This window comes from Parambassis ranga, chromosome 19 (genome assembly GCF_900634625.1).
Source record: "Parambassis ranga chromosome 19, fParRan2.1, whole genome shotgun sequence".
In the NCBI taxonomy this organism is placed as follows: Eukaryota; Metazoa; Chordata; class Actinopteri; family Ambassidae; genus Parambassis; species Parambassis ranga.
In genome coordinates, this window is record NC_041039.1 from 8,100,443 (window position 1) to 8,120,631 (window position 20,189).

Consider the following 20,189-nt stretch of genomic DNA (forward strand, 5'->3'; position numbering starts at 1 on the left):
TGTGTGATTAATACATATATAAATGCTGTCACACTGGGCTCTTATCTCCTACCACCACCATCATGATGAAGTTGTGAAATTAGTAGCGATTGTTATGCATGTGAGGGTGACATCATGAGTCAGTGGTTAAACTTTTGCATGTTTTATTTCTCTCAAAATACTCACAAAACTTACTATTAATATTTATAATATAAGGGATTTTCTGCTGTTTCAGGTAAGAAACGAGCAGTAGTGGTAAGTGTTAATTCAAGTGTAGAGAGATTTTATTTAAAAAATGGCAAAACTGCAAAAGCTTAAATAAAAAGTGTATGACCTTAGTTCGATGCTCGGCTGCATGTTCTCAGATCCAATCAGGATCAAATGTGGTGAATAGTGTGCAAAGAAGCAGGCCCTCTAATAGTTTCATTCATTGATATCATGTCTATCAATAAGAGCAACAGCAGGTTAGAATTCAGAGACTTTCTTGCAGTGCTGTGTTGGTATGGTCCCCTAACGCCAGCAGATATTTTTACTATGCTTAGCATTCCTAATCCAGAAGCTGTTATTATTATTAAAATGTATTTTGCAATTGACCAAATAAACTCCGCCTGTCCTTGATTGTTGCCACTTAATTCCATGTAAATCCAGTGTTCTTTGCTAAGGTGGTGCACTAAGCGATGCTGCAATCCCTAAGAGGATCTTTTTATATCTGTGACTAACACATTTTTCTTCAAAGCTTTTCACACCTGAAATATATTTGTAAGTGTTGCCACTTCCCAAATACAGGCGTTTGAATGTGTTGCCACTGTGTGTGGGCTTTTATATACATGTGTGAGTGCGTTTGCTTCCTGTTTCTGAGTACACTGCGATGTCATTCACAGCAGCTTGTGGAGCATGGGTACAACTGCCAGTGCAGCACCACAGCCTGTTTCTGTAGCGTCGCCGCTTGAGAGTGTCCATGGCAACGGGATGGCTGACAGCAGGCAGTCTCTTAGCATGAGCCCCTTCCAGACAGTCAACATCCACAACAACAAGGCCAAGTCCATTATCACCAACAAAGTCGCACCTGTCGTCATCACGTAAGTCCCTCCCCGTATCTGCGTTCTCACAATTGGGTGTTAATCCTTTTTCATCACCGTGGTGACATCTCACCCCATCCACCCTCCAGCCCATGTGTTTTTCCCTGTTATCATCTCCTTTGTCAGTCCCGGTCCAAGCAAATAGTAGCTGATAATTGAAATACTCTCTGTTTACCATCCAGGGCTTCTGCTGTGTTTTTGTGTTGCAGATATAATTGCAGACAGGAATTTCAGATTCACGATGACATCCTCAAGACCAACTACAAAGTGGGTCGGATATCAGACGCCATGCCCGAGCACTACCTGGTGCAGGTAAGGACAACATGCAGGGTGAACCTTTTAGCTACACAGAGGCACTGCACTGCCGCAAAAAGTCATGGAACAATCTCACCTGTCTTTACGTCAGCCCTTTTCACATTCATGTGTCCAAATTGCAGAGCAGTGTAGGAACATTGTCATGCGCCGTTTATGATCAGAGGCGGCCATTGAAACAGGAATGTTGTCACCCTCCTATCAAGGCTTTGATCTGCTCTGTCACCTCTGCTGTGGTAGTGCAGGCATGTAGTGTTTTCTTAGTGTTAACCCACAGCTTCTATTTACACGCATCAATACTGCAGGTCCATAAAGAGAATTTTACATACAACCAAGAAAGAACCTGTTGAGACAACAGAGTAATCAGACTGTATCGGTGTTGTTATCTAAAAGCAGGAGGAAGAAGAAGATTGCAGTGTCAGTGAACAACTAAAAGCCTACATTCCAGCATTTCACACGTGAACCCTATTTTAGATTGCTTTAACCACATTTAAATGTTGACGTAGTTGTTTTAGAGTTGCAGAAATGTTGCATCAGGGTGCTGCTCTTAGATTTGTGTTTCTTTCCAGGGGGAGTACTTCATGGTCCAGGACGTTTACAGCAAAGCAGATGTCCTGAACACAACGAGCACCTACGGGGCACCCAACTTCCGCCAAGTGAAGGAATATTACCCACTTTACGGGATGGGTCAGCCCAGCCTGAATGGCTTCAAGCAGGTTCTTCAGAGGCTCCAGGCACAAGGACACCAGGTTATTGTCTTTTGTTTTCTGGCTGAATGCTTCTCTGGTGGAGAAGCACTGACGCTCTCCCATGTTGCTGCCTGTGTAGCTCTGCCTGGCCTCTTTCTCTCCGTGTTGTCAGTAAATATTTGAGGAGTCAAGTGCTCAGTGGAGGCTGTGGCTGAATTGTAGAACTGAGCAAACAGAAAGTTGTGGTCATGTCTACCAGTGGAAAATGAATCTCGCTCTGCTTACAGCAGCTAGAAACCGACCGTAATTGAAATAAAATTGACAAAATTATACATCAGGCTCTAAAGTCCTTACTCATGTTAAATGACGACAGACTGTTTCCAGTTACTCTTGGAAGTGGTGTAGCTGAAGAAGGAAAACCATTTAATTTAAAAATCTATTATTTGATGCTTATCGTGCTGTGCCTCTGCCAACAGGAGGTTATATTCTTCTGTGTAAGAGAGGAGCCCGTGGTTTTCCTACACAAGGACGACGATTTTGTGCCTTACACTCCAAGGAGAAAGGAGAACCTACATGAGAATCTCCATGGTTTGGAAAAAGAAGAGATGGTGGAGAGCCTGGAGCTCACTATCAGGAAGGAGGTGATCAACACACACATAGTGCACTACAATTTCACTGTACCAGTGTAAAAAATAACATCCTCCTTTCTTCCGGCCTCCGCAGCTCGACGACTTCGCCAAGCTCAATGAAAACATCTTTTACGTATACAGCGACATCGAGTACTTTAAAGATGAGCCTCAGAAGATATCCATCACGTGTGAGGAGGACATCCATGTGACCGAAGAGGTCTATAAGAGGCCGATGTTCACCATGCCTGCCTACAGGTTGTTTACATTGTTCCTTTATGAGCTCTCAGTCCACACAGCAGCTTAGTCGCAGCGGCTGGAGGCCGCCTGCCTCAGAACATGCAGCAAGGTTATAAATAGTGGCACTTGTGTGTGCCACAAAGCCTGGTTGCCCTGATTCCTTTTTTTTAAAGATGAAATGAGGGCATAAAAACTGCTGCAGCATCCTGTTTGCAATCAGATCAGTGCAGTGCACTTTATTGAGATGTCATGAGCAAGACAATTTATTACTCCCAAAGGAGAGTGCTGAAATTGTCTCTTGATCTGAAGTCAAATGAAAGCAGCAGGATGTTTGATTACAGATAGTTTCAAATTACAGGACGGTGTGTTTTTAACCCTTAAAAAGTGAGTGTTCCCTTAAAATTGAAGGTATTCTGAGATCTCTGCTTTGGTATCTTTGTGGATTATCAGAGGAGGCACAGTTTCTGTCTGATGAGATTGGTAAACACAACACGAAGGAGTTCAGCTGTCAGATGTTTATGTACATGTTATGCTGTGACCTACATAAGGGCAATGTTGACACAACATAGGCTTAGGTTCAACTCAGGGTAACAGTCTGTCATTCTGCAGGTACTACAGATTACCACTACCAGTGGAGGGAGCGCCATTGGAAGAAGACTTTGACGCCTTTGTTAACATTCTCAGGGTAAGCTCATGTAAAAATGTCAATCGCGCTGCAATTAAATGGGCCTTTTTTGGTTGTGCTTGTCTTGTTGGGATCTTGTTCTGATGTGCTATTAAAGTTATTAATGGCTGGAATATTGGAGAGCATCTGGACTGTGTCACTGAGGTAGTGAGAAGGTCACACAAGCATTTGTAACCCACACGTCCTGTCTGTGCAATCAATCACTAATAAGTGTGATAGTTTAAGAAAAGCGCGTACTCACTTTATGTCCGCTCTTTGGTCATCTGCTCCGTCTGGTTTCCGTCCTGCCCTTCACTCACACAGGATGTTCTTTTCTTCTTGTTTTGCCCTTTTTTGGACTGACTTGCAGCAGCCAGTCCAGTTCCCTGTGGTTGGAAAGTGGCTCTTTTTTTAACAGTGTTTGGATCAGACGGAGCTTTACTGCCATACTCCTTCTATTGAGTGTGCCGTATTGTAATCCTAAAATATTCCAGATACAGAGCCTTTTCTTATTTTGCAACCAATAGACAGATTCAAGTGTGTTGCACAAGACTCACAACATCTTGTTCATCTGGTCAATATCACTGTCTGACTAAGCCATAAATGTGAAGGCAATGTTAGGTGTTCCATGTAACCCTTGCAGGAGGCTCACCGCTCCTCCTTTTTGCTACCTTTCCCAGGAAAGCCCCAGCTTGTTTCTGGGGCATGATGCGTCCCGGCAACTGCCTGCTCTTCTCTTCAGCTGCCAGGTGGGCGTTGGCCGCACCAACCTAGCCATGATCCTGGGCACATTAGTCATGAATCGCCTCAGGGGGGATTCCCAACAGTCGCCACAGTAAGAACCCTGCATAAGAATTACCAAACATAAAGCAAAGTTTAAAGTTTAATTTTATTTAACCTTTTATTTGTAATTGTCTTTGCATTGCAGAGTTGAGCAGGCAGCAGCTTCAGAGACCAGACCACTGTTCCAGGTCATCCAGTCTCTGATCAACAAGCTGCCAAATGGGCAGCAAGTCATGGAAGAGGTAAAACACCATGTTGAATGAAAGCACAACAATAAATTACAGTCATTGTATAGGTAAAGTCAAAAGTGGTCACATGTGTATCACAACTGACATCAGATCACTGCTTTTCTTCCTTATAGGTTGACCAGGCTATTACCCTGTGTTCCGAAATGCACAACATAAAAGAGGCAATATATGAGAACAAGAGCAAGCTGGAGGGGATCGGAGAAGACTATCAAATTCAGGTTGGTGATTTATTTATTTATTTATTTTTACAGATAAATGATGGATAAAACTTATCAATGGTTGTCCTCCAGCTGATAGGGTGCACATTTTTCTGTATGTCAGTTCAATCTTAAGGGCACTTTTAGATGAACTGAAGCTTGTCTTTGTCTGTTAGGGAAGCAGCACCAAAGACTACTTTCTAAACAGAACCATGCAGAGTCTGGAGCGTTACTTCTACTTGATTGCATTTAACGCCTACCTTCATGAACAGGTAAGGTTTGGTTGTTGTTTTTTTTTTTTTTAAGTTGTAAATGTCTTTACTGATTCTGGGAACACTAAGTCATTCCTCTGTGGTTTGCAGTATCCTCTCACCTTTGTGTCCAACTTCAGCCAATGGATGTGCTGCCACTCTTGGCTGTACAGGTTATTGGCCCGTATGGACCTGTCAGAGCTGTCGGCTCCGGCTGATCTTGTCACCAAAGGAGCCCGCGTCTTGGTAAGTAAATCAAGTACACCCACACATTTTTTTTTCAGTTTCACAATGTTGTGGTTCTTAGAATTTTGATTATATATAATTTTAGCCTCATATTCGCCCCCACAACCATGTAAATGGCTGTGTTCAAGTAGCTAATTTATCTAAAACACTTTACATTTTACCTCTAAGCACTCACACACATCCACACTACCTCCTCGGCCCTGTGCAATCGTCTGTGTGATACACGTTATGAGTAATGTATTACTGTGTCTGTGCAGGTTGCTGATGAGTACTTGGCTCCTGACGTGCTTAGCACAGTGAAGGAGATGAAGGCGGTCAACTTCAGACGAGTGCCTAAGATGCCTGTTTACGGAGTGGCTCAGCCAACATCAGAGGTGCATTTGAACACACAGGCTTTTTTTATTCAATACAAAATCACATTAAACATCATCTTAAATAAATGAAAACAGGATTCTGACTCCAGTCAGAGAGAATGCACAAAATACAAGAAGTAATTGTCCTGACTGGAGATGTCCTGATTGCATTAACACCAGCAGTCAGGAATATTTATGAGTACAAATAAATTCTGAAGAATGACTCATGATTTTTTTGTGGCACACGCCCACCTCAGGATGCTTAAGCTGGACTTCCAGTTCTCTGCCCTAATTGCCGATTTGCTGTATGCAGGCCACCGGAGCAGTTTTGGCCCATCTGACAGACGAGAAGAGGAAGCACAGCCACGTGTTGTGGGTCAACCTACAGGAAGAGTTAGTGTTAGAAGGAAATGGCCAAATTTTCACTCCGAGAGAGCCGTCCTGTCTGGAGCAGCACGTCTCTGTCCCATCCTCTGACCCGCAGATGCTAGAGGTAGAGGGAAAACAATGCCTTTTGAGTCCTAAAAAATAATGTGGTATAACTTCAGAATACTAAAGTGCTTCCATGTCCCCTTGTGGCTTTATAGAAACTGGAGACTGCCCTGAAGGAGGAGGTTCTGCAAGCTCAGAAGTGGCTGGAGGTGACACTGGAGCAGGAGAAACAGATGAAGATGTTTAAAAGCTGCCTGACAGTGCAGGAGATCTTCAACCAGCACAAAACCTCCCACCAGGGCCTCGTGTACAAACGCATCCCTGTGGCAGACTGCAGTGCGCCCAGCGAGGAGGTAATGAACACACAGAAACAGCTCCTATGTCCTTTTGTAGCTGTTTGCAATGAAAAGAGGAAAAATTAAATGAGCCTTGTGCTCCCTCTAGTGGTTAGGAGTTTTATTTTCATCCTAAGCTTATCATTTATAAAGTCATATATATATATATATATATATATATTAATCAGGATTCATCTCAGAATTTCACAATCACAGGGTGAACACTAGTGCTGTCAAACAATATATACCTGTATATATATATATACATATATACACACTTTTTTTATTCTTTTCTTTTTATGACTGGATCCACTGCTGTTTTCATTATAATAATAAGTAAGTAAAGTATAATAATAAGTGTGTGTGTGTTGGCTTCAGGATTTTGATAAGCTGCTGGAAGCCATGAAGAGTGCCTTGGCTGAGGATTCCCACTCAGCCTTTGTTTTTAACTGCTCCAACGGCAAAGGAAGAACTACAACTGCCATGGTCATTTCTGTCCTGACCCTGTGGCACTTTAATGTAAGATAATAATAATTAACAACAACAACAACAACAACAACAACAACAGCAACAACAATAATAATATGTGACTTCTACAGGGTTTTCCAGAGTTTGCTGAAGATGAGATTGTGAGCGTCCCAGATGCAAAGTACACCAAAGGAGAATTTGAGGTATGTACTCTTTTATAACAGATGTCATCACTAGCTTGTAAACACACAGTGTTGCATTTTTGTTGTGTTGCTGTTTTTCTACATAAAAGGAACACAGGTGATTGCCTGGTTTATATCTGCAGCTCTTTTATACTAATTGATTACACTGACTGAAAATAAGTAGGACAAACAGAACTGGCGTAAGGAGGTCTGTTAATGTGTTTAACACGCACAAAACATTCTCGGCTGCATCTGCTCCTTCACTTTTGTATAAAACAAGCATCAAAAAATGTCTTGTTTACTGGAACTTAAAACCTCTGTAATCTTTGGATGTGTTGGTGGCTGGTAAAGTAAATTGCATTAGAATTTTTTGACAACAAAGTAGAGCAAACATGTTTGCGTCTATAACTTTCGGAGCAAATGTAAAGCTCATTGTTCAACCACACCAGATTTTTGTATCCTCTTTTATAAATTGCATCATCTTTTCCTCCAAAGACATAACGCAGGCTACACTCTTGTATGTTAAAGGGACACTGCACACTGCTTTGTTATCTTTGTAATCTCTGCACCTGTGATTGAAAGCTTCAGCCAACATTTTTCTCCCCTGTACTGAATAGTGGCTGTCAATTAGCGCTGCTGGGTGTTTTTCTTGATTCAGAGTTCTGACAATGAATCGGTGGTTGGAACCTGCTGGCGGTGTCCTCAGCACTGTAAACATGAATGCACAGAAGGGGGCCATGCTCTGCGAGTGCACAATGCTGCGTGCACAATGCTGCAGCAAAACTGACATCAGAGTTTCTTGGATACACAGGGTGGTCACCACGGAAACCTTGTCAGCCTCCAATTCAGCCTCTGGAGGATGAGTGATGCACAAGGGTGATGCCCTTGTGTCTTATCTACTTGTAAAGGTGTTGCTATGGTTGTGAAGTCTGAAGCATGTATACTGGGAAAGAGTGTATATCCTTTCCAGACACACATTGAATGAGTAAATAGGGGTTGTGCCTGCAGGCCTTTTTTTCTGATCGTGCTGTGTGGCTCCCCTCTTTCTTTTCTTTGTGTTATCACTGTTATCTGAAGGGGCCACCAACAGGCTTTGGTTAACTGGCTGCCACACACTGCTGCAGGTTTACATCATACACACTTGCTGATGGAATTATTTTCCACCAGGTCAACACTGTAAGTGAACATGTTGACACACATTACCACCAATATTTCAATGAGGTCAGGACTTGGATGCAGGGTGTACTTAATTGGATGTGGTTTTAGTCCAGTGGTGCATTGCCTGTATTTTGGCAGGGTGGGATTGCACCAGAATGGAACCTACAGAAAAAGGCAGTTTAGAAATTTTCAATCTAACAGTTTCAAACCTAATTCATGTAGTATTGTCGAAAAATAGCAAAAATCTGAAAGTTTATTGACTTCACTGGTGCCAGAGTGTGTCATCTCGACTTGCTGATTCATTAAAATAACATTAACTGGTCAACTAAAGTTTCAAAAGTCATACTTGTTATAGTTTGCAGCCTTACCACAACTTTTTAAACATTCCTTAAAGTTTTGGCACACTGTACAATGAGTTGTTTCTTCTGTCTAGGTTGTGATGCAGTTGGTGCGCCTGCTCCCAGACGGCCACAGGATGAAGAGGGAGGTAGACATGGCCCTTGATGCTGTCAGTGAGACCATGACCCCCATGCACTATCATCTGAGAGAGATCATCATCTGCACTTACAGACAGGTACACCACATGTCCGAGGTTTAGTCCGAATAAATGAATTCTTTATTCAAAACATCAAACATCACATTCTCAAATACATCATGTGTCTGACATATAGAATATAACCACGTATTATATTATGTGATTTATTTTGTGTACCACACGTTCTGTAAAAAATCTGTAACAAACAAAGAAATCTGCAATTCTCAGTGCAACTATAAATACATGATTGATACATGCTTGTGACCAGTAGATACATGACATAAAAATGTCAAAAATTCTGCAATGGTTTGACTGATCTGCAGGCTAAATGGAACACGAGGAGAAAAATTGAGAATAAAAAAAAACGTAAAAAATGCAACATGGGTGAAAAATGCTACGCAAAAAGTAGATCGGTAAATAGATATCGGTGTTAAAAATGTGATATAAATTTAGCCATTTATTTAAAAACACACAGTCAACATGTGAGTACCACATATTACAAATTAATGACAACACGTTTATGTTGTCATTGGCTGCACTGCAAATTAAATATGTAGTTACACATCAAGTCCCATAGATGGTGCTACAAACTAGTTCTTCCTGCTATAGATTGAATTCCACAAAGGAGAATGAAAGGCTCTGTGGACAGGAGGTGCAGAGTGGAAAATGATTGTGCTGCAGTGTAACTTACATCTAAAACATAATGGAATCGAAACGAGAGAAGTTTAAGGGTTGACCTTGAGCTGCTTGTTATTTTGTGTGGTTCATGGCCTGAGAAGTGTCAGTAAAAATGTCCATCGCTGTTCTTCTAATAGATGTCTTTTAAGCAAGTAGTCAAGCAAGCTGGGGTTTAAATGTTTTTATAATCTTTGGATTGCAGAGGACTCCCACCTCCCTCTCCCTCTCTGAGAGTTGGTCCCAGCCTTTTAGACATTGTGTTTGATTAAAAAGTCATAAAAAGTATTTTACATTGTGGTTTCAAGGTCTCCTCTGATGCAGTGGTCTCTACAGTCCTGCAGCTCTGTTTTAGCTATTTGTAATGCAGCCTAATCGTGCTGCCTCTGTGCACTGTCAGCCGCTCTCAGCCCGCTGGAGGCACCCGGTCCTGTCTCCGCCGTATCAATGGGCCTCATTGTCCTCTGAACTCTGTCTTTTGCTCATAGTCTCTCTCCGCCTGTCACTTTCTGATGTCAGACTCTGGGAGGGAGGAGAAAAAAGGCTCCCTATTGACTCATTTCTAATCATCTTTTATCAAAATCACCTGTTTTAACTTAACAAAAGCTATTTTCAATTTAAAAATATGAGGTACAAGCACACCGCACACAGATGGCAAATTACAAATTGGATCTTTTCATCGCTGTACCTGTCATACCTATTGTTAGTGGTTTCATTGTACCATATAAATTAAAGGTACCCTGTGGAATTTTTGCTCACTCTTAGCACCATGGGTCCTATTAAGCTGCATAATGCATGCCCATGAGGACGCTGGTAACATAATACCTCCAGTCTCGCTGTTCTTTTGATGGTCTGTTGCCTGGTGTAACAAAAGGCAAATAGGAAGAAGTCCGCAAGCAAGAAAATGTAAACAATGCATAATACATACAAACAGTTGGCAGCTCTGTAATGCATCTCTAAACCTCGGAACTTCAGGCATTTTCTGGGGGCTTTTAAACTCATGTTACCTTATTAGTCACTATCTGCCTTACAAAGCGTGTGTGTTTTACGTGGATTTGAGAAATGTTTTGGGGTTCAGGGGGTTAAATTTTGTTCAAACAGGGACATTACTAAGAAGATGTTCTTTGGAGTGAAAGAACCTGGAAGAGCAGCAAACATTACTGAGCAAACTGTCTGTCATAAACATCAATTAATGCTTACAGACTGGCTTTCTGCTTCAGTTTTGACCTTTTAAAAACTTTGGACTAATGTACTTGACCTATTGGTTGGGCTGTGTTTTCGTTTTTTTGCCTGTCACTTTTAACCAATAGTTGTGATGGTCAAAAGAGCAGAAATAGAAGTCTGAGTTTAGTTTAAGATCTGCCATAGAGGACATCAGGTTGGCACTATGTTCCCCTGTTCCTGCTTTTGCCCTCCTGCCTGGACCAGCAGGCCAGGTGATAAACAGTGCCAGATGTTGCTAGAACGGGCAGGCAGCAGCAGACAAGAGAAGAGAGGGGAGAAAAGGGGAAAAATTCTCCCCCACTCTCTCTCTCTCTCTTAGCCTTCCCCCTTTAAAGAACCCTCCTCCTCTTTTGACGGTGGTTGGAAAAATGTGTCTCTGATAGAGAAAAAATATATTTACACTGGGACACAAACCGTCCGCCAGCTCCCAGAGGGGCCTGGGAAGGAAGGTAGATGGGGTTCTTTTTGAAGGGCCTGTAAATGCCTACAGCTGACCAGGCGAGACCCCACGTTGCAGATACAACTCCCCCCCCCCCCCCAAATGCAGGGCTAATGCAGATGAGAGGCTACATCCTCTCTTCCTCCTGACTCCTGCATAGGAATCAGCTGCTGCTCTCTTTTCAATGTCAAGCTTGGTTGGAGGCAGAAAATCACCTCAAGCAGTCTGCAGTCTTTATCTGTGTGGAGCTTTGGAGTGTACCACTTTATTTTACACAATGCAGTATGATATGCTGGTGGAATTACTAATCATAATCATAGATGTGATGGAGAATCTGATAATGCAGAATAACACAACATATTCCTCCAGTATCTTCCACATCTCTTTACCCTCTGGCTCTGTTTGTGTGTGAACTGTTGCAGCTATCTTTATCCTCCGTCTGTGTTCTCTGTATTTTCTTATCTCAATGCACCAATTCATCAAACAATTATATGTCTGTGTACAATCAGTTAGCCCTCTCAGTCTGCAGCTTGCATGGCCTTTTTGTACCAAAAAACATGTAATCGCTGAAGACCACCAGCTTCCTCCCAGCCTTATCAAGAGAGCAGAGCAGCCGGGATCTCAGAAACTGCTAATCTGATTTGCTGGGCGAGAGTTACCACATTTTTTTCCCCTTATCACCTTCTTTCTAAATGCTTTCTCATCCAGGTGGTGAGAAACTCATGAAGTGAAAGTGAGTAAGCAGCAAGCCACGCTCCTTATATGTGTGTGTGTGTGTCCAAAGAAAGGCCCTCATGGTTCGGACGGGGCAGTGGAAAAATATTTTCAGAGAGGGGAGAATGCTGTGAGCAGGTTTTTTCTTGGGTAAAGGTAGTGGACGTGTTTAGAAAAGAAAAGGGGGGCTAAATGCTCCAAAGTTCGCAGAGGTGGAGGGGACCACCGCAGCACTGACAGCAGGATTAATTTTACTAAGAAAGAAGAACAGGGGGATTAGAAAGAATGAGGAAGAAAAGTAATGATGTGGGAAAGTAGGAGGCAGTCCTGCTGCAAGCTTAATCTCTATTATTACGCTTTGTTGCTCATATTTTGACTTCAGTGTCACCTTTCTCTTAGCCTCATGTTTCTTTGTGTGAACAATTTTGTTTGTTTAGGATGACCGCTTGACATAAGCAGGCTAATTAGAAGGTGGAGCTGCTATGAGAAGAGACAGGTTCTTCTTCTTCTTCAAGTGTGTGTTGGCTCAGCTCCTGAAAAGAGGCTCTCATTTAGATCCAGCACAGGGTGTGAGGGAGGAAAGAGGTGTGTTTTATTCATAATTTCCAGCCTTCAATATGCCGGCTGTGTGCAAAATGACAGGTGCGATCAGCTGATGTGGATTTCTCTGTGCAGAGAGGAGGGAGTTGTGATGTAGTTGTAAGTAGCAACACATAAATAAAAGGAGTTCCCGCGGGTGCTAGTGGCAGGGTCGGTGTATGGGTGGGTGGGTGAGGGAGGTCATTCGCAGCTGCTGTGAGTCCGGTGCTATTCAGAAAGTCATTTATTTTAAGAGAGTTGCCACAGCTGTAAATGACTACAAATTATATGTGCATTCAGTGTGTCCACTAATGTGTAGCATGACATGATCCATCAGAGGGCTGCACTCACCTGTAACCCTGACATACATTACTGTCAGTCGGGATTTACAGTACGTTTCGAGCAACTTCTATAGTGACTGTTTTTCATTACATACATTCATTACATTGATTCCATTCATTTCATATATAGATGATGATATGGAAGGCACAGAGCATGCAGTTTTCGACTGGCACCAGGTTATTTTCACTGATTAGCACATGTCCAACCAAAGAGCTAATCAGGGAAATCATCTGGTGCACAGCATCATGGGAACAAATAAACCCAGTCTTCACAGCCAACGATTCAAAACCCTCCAATTATAATCATTTTCAGACTTATTATTATTCTAACTTTTGCTGCTGCCAGAGTTGTGTTTGAAACTTATTGCCTGTTATGAACATAAATAGAATAGCAGGATCTCCAGCTATTCAGCTGTCCAGCTATTTCCAGTTTCTTGACTTAACTTGGCAGTTTAGTCACAACTTTCATGTTTGAGTGTTTGCAGACACGATACTCTGATGTTCTGCTCCTTTTAGATGATTGCTGGCTACCTAATTGAAAAGGACATCAAGCCTTTTCAGTTGGATAATTAAACATGTTGTGTTAGGAAGGCTAATGCTGAGCTGCACAGCTGAACAGCTATGTAAGCAGTTTCTGACACTACAAACCTCCACACTGCAGACAGATCTGTCCCCTTTTAAAGGCTAACCCATGGGATGATGCTATTTTTGACCAGCTACTATCTCCATCTACATGGTTGATAACCTATGTTTTACTTTGAAGCAATATCTGCTGATGTCTTGTCTTGTACTCGTTAACTTCAAAGGTACCACACAGCCTGTGCGTTGTGGTTGCATCTTTAATGCATGCAATCAGAAACATGCTGCAATGTAATGCAGCTAACATTGACAGTGTTTCAAGAGAAACCCAAAAAAGAATGTACTTGAGCTAATAATAAGCACAATGGTAATAAATCATTGGCAGTTATTTTATGTTTCTTCCATTTGTGAATAATGGCACCAACTGTTGTCACCTTCTCAGCACTTGGTGATGGTCTTGTAGTCCATTCCAGCCTTGTGTAGGTCCACAGTCCTGTCCCTGATATCCTTAGAAAGCTCTTTGGTCTTGGCCATAGTGAAGAGTTTGGAGTCTGGATTCACTGATTGCTTCTGTGGACAGCTCCCAGGTGTATTTTATACAGGGTATGATCTCTATAAAATACACCTGGGAGACAGTAATCCTGCTGATTGTTGGAGGATCAAATATTTTTTGTTATTGTTCCGTCTCTCACTGTTCAAATATATGTACCATTGAAATTATAGACTAATCTTTTTTTTTTTGGTTAGTGGGCAAACTTACAAACACTCACTCTAACTGTATGCTGACACTTTTTCATGATGTGCCTAATGATGCACTTCCCCTTTTGAGTGAATTATTATTAGTGATTTTCTAAGAAAAACATCCTATGTCACATTGCATAGTCAGGTGTTTTCGTTTTTCCTCATCAGCCACCTGTTTACATCCACTGCTGTATCACACTGGGCAGGTAGCACTGCGGTGCTGTGTGACATCTGGAAAAAGACTGCCTGCGTTATTTATGTGATTCAGCACGGTTTCTTTTCTTTGTCTGACTAGCTAACAAAAACAGTGATCAGATGGAAAGTAGCTGCAGGGAGACACTGGATCACAGTAAGCCGTTTAATTCGGTTATTATCAAGAGCGCCACCTGCTGCAGCATTAACAAGCATGAGCTAATTAACAATCTGGTTATCATACATTATAAACATAGTTACATCAGCATTTGATACCAAGATTATATAACCGTTGACATTGTCAATCGGGTAAATAAAGTCGTCTGTTTGCTCTTATAGTTAATTCATTTCCGGTGGAATCAGTGTTTAGATGCAAAGCTAATGTTGTGTAATGAACACTATTGATCTAGTGTGTTGAGTTGTTTCCTCTTTTTTAATGCTATAAAACAGACGGGGAAAAGGACCTAAGAAGAGCAGTGTCAATATTTCCTGGCATTTTGTGATTGGCTTTAGAAGTGAGTTGAAGTATACCTCCATGTTTGTCCAAATAGCTGCACTAAAATAGAGTGCATGTGGAGCTACCAAGGGAAAAGAGGCAGAAAAATGACAACAACTCTCATTTCACTAAATAGTTGCTGCAGTAACAGCTGATTTGTTTTTGTGGTGGCTCAGGTCGAGGTATTTTTATTATGGCTTTTTTACACAGTTTAAGAGACTCTGTTTTGATTGCCCCTCTGTGATTGGACAGTCAACATAGTGCCATGTGTTCACACCCTGCTTCGCTCTCTACATGCTGACCACTTTGGAAATCATTATGTTGTGCCTCCTAGTCTATCCCTTTTTTTTAGGCCAGGGCTAACTAAACTGCCCTGGGCTGCCCTTTGCCCTGATCCTTCCTCCCCCTGTTCCTCCACCCCCACCCATCCTCTATTAACCACTGGCACCAGGACAGCGCTTTGGACCTGGTCAGGCACTCCACAGAAGGGTTGCCCCCCCCCCACACACACACACACACACACTAAACCTGTCATTGCCCCAGGCCGGCAGACCAGGAATAACTGCCACCAAATGCATGCAAGAGTGTTTAAGCATGCTCCCAGTAGCTGTGGTCACGGTATCTGTCAGATGCTGCTAAGCCCCAAATCATTTCACCAGGAAAAGGTTCACCTTTTTGTCTAAGCTTTCACACCAGCATAGCTACTGGCACTGAACAAATTGGGAACACAATCTTAGTAGTGTAAGTGACTTAAATGCCAACCATGCAGGATATGCAGAAGTCGTGACTGAGCGGAGGTGCTCCAGGAATTGCACTTTCACAGCTCCCCGGTGGGGAAGCTGTGTTTCATATGTGAGGACAGTTGTGCAACAGATGAATACAGTGTTAACGACTCCCACAGAAGCAACAACTCACACGGACAGTAAGGAACATTCAGACCTACCTCCGTTTCTCCTTCCCGGACACTGCACACAATAACGCATACTAGGACTTTATTCATTCCTGTTAGTGATCGTTATAATGACCCACATTCTACATGGCATGACGTCTGATGAAAGTGCATCTTATTTATGAATCATTCAAGGCTTGGACACATTGTGTTGATTGACAAAAGCAGCTGCTCTGAGGCTGAGTATAGATCAGAATACTGAAGACCTAGCTAATAACAAAATATAATGCCAGAAGGCCAACTCAGTGGAGACGACTTTGTGTTGTCCATTTGTGTTTCAGTTATATATTGGTGCTAGCTAGGTTTAAGTCCATGGTGTGTGTCAGGGTTTTTTCGTGGATCATCAGTAGTTAATGTGTGATTGCTCTCACTACACTTCAAGCCACGTGGGTTTGACTTATCTACGGATAAAGTATTGTTGTGTTTACAATTTTTTTTAATGTTCTTCCTCTTTCATGCTCTGCCAATACGCAGCATGGTTTAGCGATCTGATTGGCTAGCTTGTGATAGACTGCCGGCGATTAGTTTAGACGTGACAAACCATACCCCTTCTTTCCTGCTATTATTATACAAATGTATGGCTTTTTATTTATACATTTGTTCAAAAAAACCCTCATGTCTGCGTGCAGAAGATATTTTGATTGCTCAGTAAATGATTGATTCACGGAGGGGCTCTCCACGTGATGTGTTGCCAGGCATGTGCACGTACAGAATGTACCATAATGCGTGTGGTTAATGTGGGCAGATATTCCAGTCTCTGTGTAGGCTAAGTTAATGAGCCCCATCTCTTTCTGTGGCTTTTGTAATCTCTGTTAGACAGACATGCATCTCTGTGCGTCCTTTTGCACTTTTATTTTAAAGCCTGTGGATTATGTCCGTTCTTTTTGTGTTGTTGTGTAGCCATTAAATATTCTGTTTTATTAGTTAAATCCACATTTTAATACAGATCATAATCCACAACTGTTTCCTCTTGAGTATGAGTTTTTAATACTAGGCTAAATTTAAAGATTATACACAGATCTGTATATACAGTATAAGGATCAACACGGCTTGCCCCTAAAATCCACCTCAACCTCCACTTCATGATTTAATCAGCATGGTGTGGCTGAACGACTGGAAAAAGACAGCGGATCGGAATCTGTAGAACCCATTAACATAAAGGCATCTTCATCTCCTCCTCTCACTGGCTGCTCTGCTCCTTTAAAAAGGACTTTTGGGCACCATCTTGATCCATAAAGATCAGCTCTGTGAGTTGAAGCCAGATGATATATAACTTTGATTGCTTTGCTACTGGCCAACCTGGCAGGCGGCAGACTGGGTGGGTGGATGGAGAGTATGAAGTGGATGTGAAAACGCACATGTATGCTGGAAAATATATATATATATATATATATATACAAAATGTGTTCATATTCTTCTTTCACACTAGGGTATAGGTTTAAATACAGGGTGACATTTCATGGAAGACATGATTTATTACAGAAAAATATGCACATAGTGTCTTATTATATAATTTGTTTGCATTACTTGCTTTAAAAGTGATAATACATCCTAAATGTGCACAGGCACCGAGGTGTCTTTTGATCTGCGTTGTAAGAAGTCAGTGGTAATGGATGTCATTAGAGTCACGCTATTATGTAGCCACCTCCATAATGGGTGGAATGATAAATTATTCTATTCATGTACAGAAGAAAAGTTGAAAAATAATTCATTTATGACGATTTTATGTGGAATCTGTGCACATAAATCACCAATAAATAATTGCAGGTTTACCCTGACTGACTGGCAAGGGAGCCTGTTTAGAAAGTGGTTTAGTTCAGTTGCCATCATGCCCTGATTTGGGTCCACTTAATGAACATACCTGAAAAGCAGCATGTATACTTGACTTTGTGATGTCTGCACTTTAAGTCAAAACAGCATGTGTAGGCTGCCTGTCCACTCCAGACAAGTCAGAGTTTGGTTTAGGATTTGGGTGGGAGGTGTTCTTGAAGAATCTGATGAATGGCTGTTTGTGCTAACCTGTGTGGGAAGGGCCAGAATGGATTGGCCTTTTTACCTCAGCAACCCCATCAGCTGGTAATTGGCACCATATGTCAAACAGGCGGACCTCTCCATAATATGCACTTCTCAGCTCAGTTCTCAACCGTATGAGCTCAGGGAAAGGTCGACCCTCAGTGTCTGCCACCTTTCAGGGATTTAACTTCAATGCTCTTTCCAATATCCCCTGAATTACTCATCTAGATTTGTCAGATATATTTAACTAGACCACACTTTCTCTCCTCTATACATCCAGACACACACTTTCTTTTCTTACTGTCTGGGTAATTTCCTGCACATTTGGTTGCCTCTGAGTCAGTGGTCGTTTCCTGGTGTCTGTGCAGCTGGTGCACTTGCAGCCACACAAATACAACAAATTGAAGTGTGTGCATCTACACTGAGGCTCTGCGCAGCTGCAGTCCTTCACAGGATGATGGCTGTATAGGGCACTTACAAACAAACTGTGACATGTCCAATAATGGCATTCACTAATTTGTGGAAATCATTTTGGCTCTTACGATTGGAGCGCTGTCGGTGCTTTGTCTCTGGAAGAGATGGACAAAATTGCGTTAGCTAGCTAGTGACTGACTGTCAGTTGGTGTATATGTGCAGAGGAACAGGGTGGGGGATCACATCATCACTGAGATTTTAGTAAGCACTCAACATTGTCGCTTTGTCTTTGTGCGTTCGCCACTGTGGCAGCGAGGCACGATTTTCAGACTGACCTGTTAACCCTTCATCATGAGCCTGGGATTTCTCAACATGTGGAACCCTTTTATGGCAAACAATATGACACACAGTATCCCTGTTTACACAAGGCATTGGTACAGGTCAGGCAGTATATTTCATAGGGGGGTGGTGTTTTCTTTAATACACCTACACCTGCAGGCAGCAGGCTGTGACGCTTATCCGGGGATTATTGTAAACGTTTGTCTGAACCTCGTATGACGTGTTTGAATTAAAAAAAAAAAAAGAAAGAAAGAAAAAAAAATCTCATCTGGGGCTGTTTTAAAACACCCACAGTCTGATTGATAGTGAATTTATTTTGTTTCTGCAAAGTACAACAAATAAAATCAGTTTAATGGAAGAGATTGTTGTGCAGAACTGGAGATGCCTGCAGCAACAAGTAACAAGAGAAAAATTGAACCTTCAATGGAGTTCACATCAGTCCAAGTCTGATCGGTTCCATATTGATGTGACTCACAAACAAATATGCAGAGATGATTTTTATGAACCACTAAATCCACTTATAAAGTTTAAGAGTCTGTATCACTGAATCAGATATATATATAAAAAAAACAACACTGCCCACAAAGTATGTGCCACTTTTAAAGGCACATGACCTCAGATGTTGACTGGATGAGGCTGTGTTACATTAGTGTCACTGCTTGTTCAGCAGCCATATTTCCAGTGCAGTTTAGAGTTGTTTTGCAGAGATTTTTGGTGCCTTACGGCATAGTGAGTGCTGGTTTGCAGCTCGTTTAAATGTGGTAACAGATGATTTGTGGCTGGACTTGAGTCGGTTTAATGACTGTACAACCCCATGCTGTCATGTACAGTATATGGGTTTGCTGAATAGTGTATGTTAGCAGAAACATAAGTCTGCTTCTCTTCACCTTTTTACTTCATGACAAACTGGTTTTAGACATTAATACAAAATCTTTACATGAAAACATATAGACATTTGAAGTGATGTAGTTTTTGGATACCTTTTTTATTTGTCATTATTATATAGAGGTGAAGCATGAAAAGCCTTTATAGCGTACAAAACAAACAATTTGTCTCTTAAAGATAGGGTAGGAGATTTCATTCTGATCTACTTTTTGTTAAATTAGTGTAACTTCTCTTTACAATCCAATAGCAATCAATTAGTTTGGCAGTTTCACATTAAAACGAAGAATATTAATCATCTGGGGAAGCTATAAAACACTAAAAACATCAGCCAAACCTCTGGGACGACCCTGCGCGGAGTATTGGCTGGTTGTCACTTTCTTCCTGCTCTGCACCCACCAGAGAGGTACGTGCATGATGGCTGCAGTCACAGACCGCAGCTCTTCAGGTAATGCGCGTCCATGTGATTGGAGGCGGGGCTTCGGGGTGAGCTCCGAGAGAAAGGGACGTGTGTTTACTTTCAAAATCTGGCTGACACTCACTGAGTTTTCAAAATCTCCTACCCTACCTTTAACTATTCAACACAAAGTACAAAAATAACTCTTTTCTCTTTTCATTGGGTCTGTATCCCATCCATCAAGGATAATAGGGGAGGCGGGGTTTATGACCTATAGGCGAACCAGAAAGTTAGTGCTCCTGTTTTTCTTTTGGCTTTTAAAAATAATATAAGCTTTATGAAAAACCAATTTAAACATTTAAGTAGCTCACTCCAGTTGTAAATTGTTTTCACTTACAGTACATGCTGTACATTCTAGGGGTTCATCCCAGTATTTGG

The 20,189-nt window shown here is 41.8% G+C and overlaps 1 protein-coding gene across 4 annotated transcripts in view; it reads left to right on the plus strand.

The window, feature by feature from the left end:
* Nucleotides 1-20,189, plus strand: part of pald1a (phosphatase domain containing paladin 1a) — a 40,695-nt gene that overhangs the window by 7,445 nt on the left and 13,061 nt on the right. For 2 of the 4 annotated variants that reach the window (XM_028431957.1, XM_028431956.1), the window contains exons 2-18: nt 861-1,058; nt 1,268-1,370; nt 1,940-2,119; nt 2,536-2,700; nt 2,783-2,943; nt 3,535-3,610; nt 4,270-4,424; nt 4,518-4,614; nt 4,734-4,838; nt 4,994-5,089; nt 5,180-5,314; nt 5,572-5,688; nt 5,981-6,160; nt 6,255-6,452; nt 6,813-6,953; nt 7,034-7,105; nt 8,676-8,816. In XM_028431957.1, coding sequence (XP_028287758.1) covers nt 874-1,058; nt 1,268-1,370; nt 1,940-2,119; nt 2,536-2,700; nt 2,783-2,943; nt 3,535-3,610; nt 4,270-4,424; nt 4,518-4,614; nt 4,734-4,838; nt 4,994-5,089; nt 5,180-5,314; nt 5,572-5,688; nt 5,981-6,160; nt 6,255-6,452; nt 6,813-6,953; nt 7,034-7,105; nt 8,676-8,816 — 2,307 coding nt within the window. In that variant the 5' untranslated portion in view covers nt 861-873. The remainder of the gene's footprint in view (nt 1-860; nt 1,059-1,267; nt 1,371-1,939; nt 2,120-2,535; nt 2,701-2,782; nt 2,944-3,534; nt 3,611-4,269; nt 4,425-4,517; nt 4,615-4,733; nt 4,839-4,993; nt 5,090-5,179; nt 5,315-5,571; nt 5,689-5,980; nt 6,161-6,254; nt 6,453-6,812; nt 6,954-7,033; nt 7,106-8,675; nt 8,817-20,189) is intronic. The other 2 variants (XM_028431959.1, XM_028431958.1) reach the window with 1 other exon arrangement.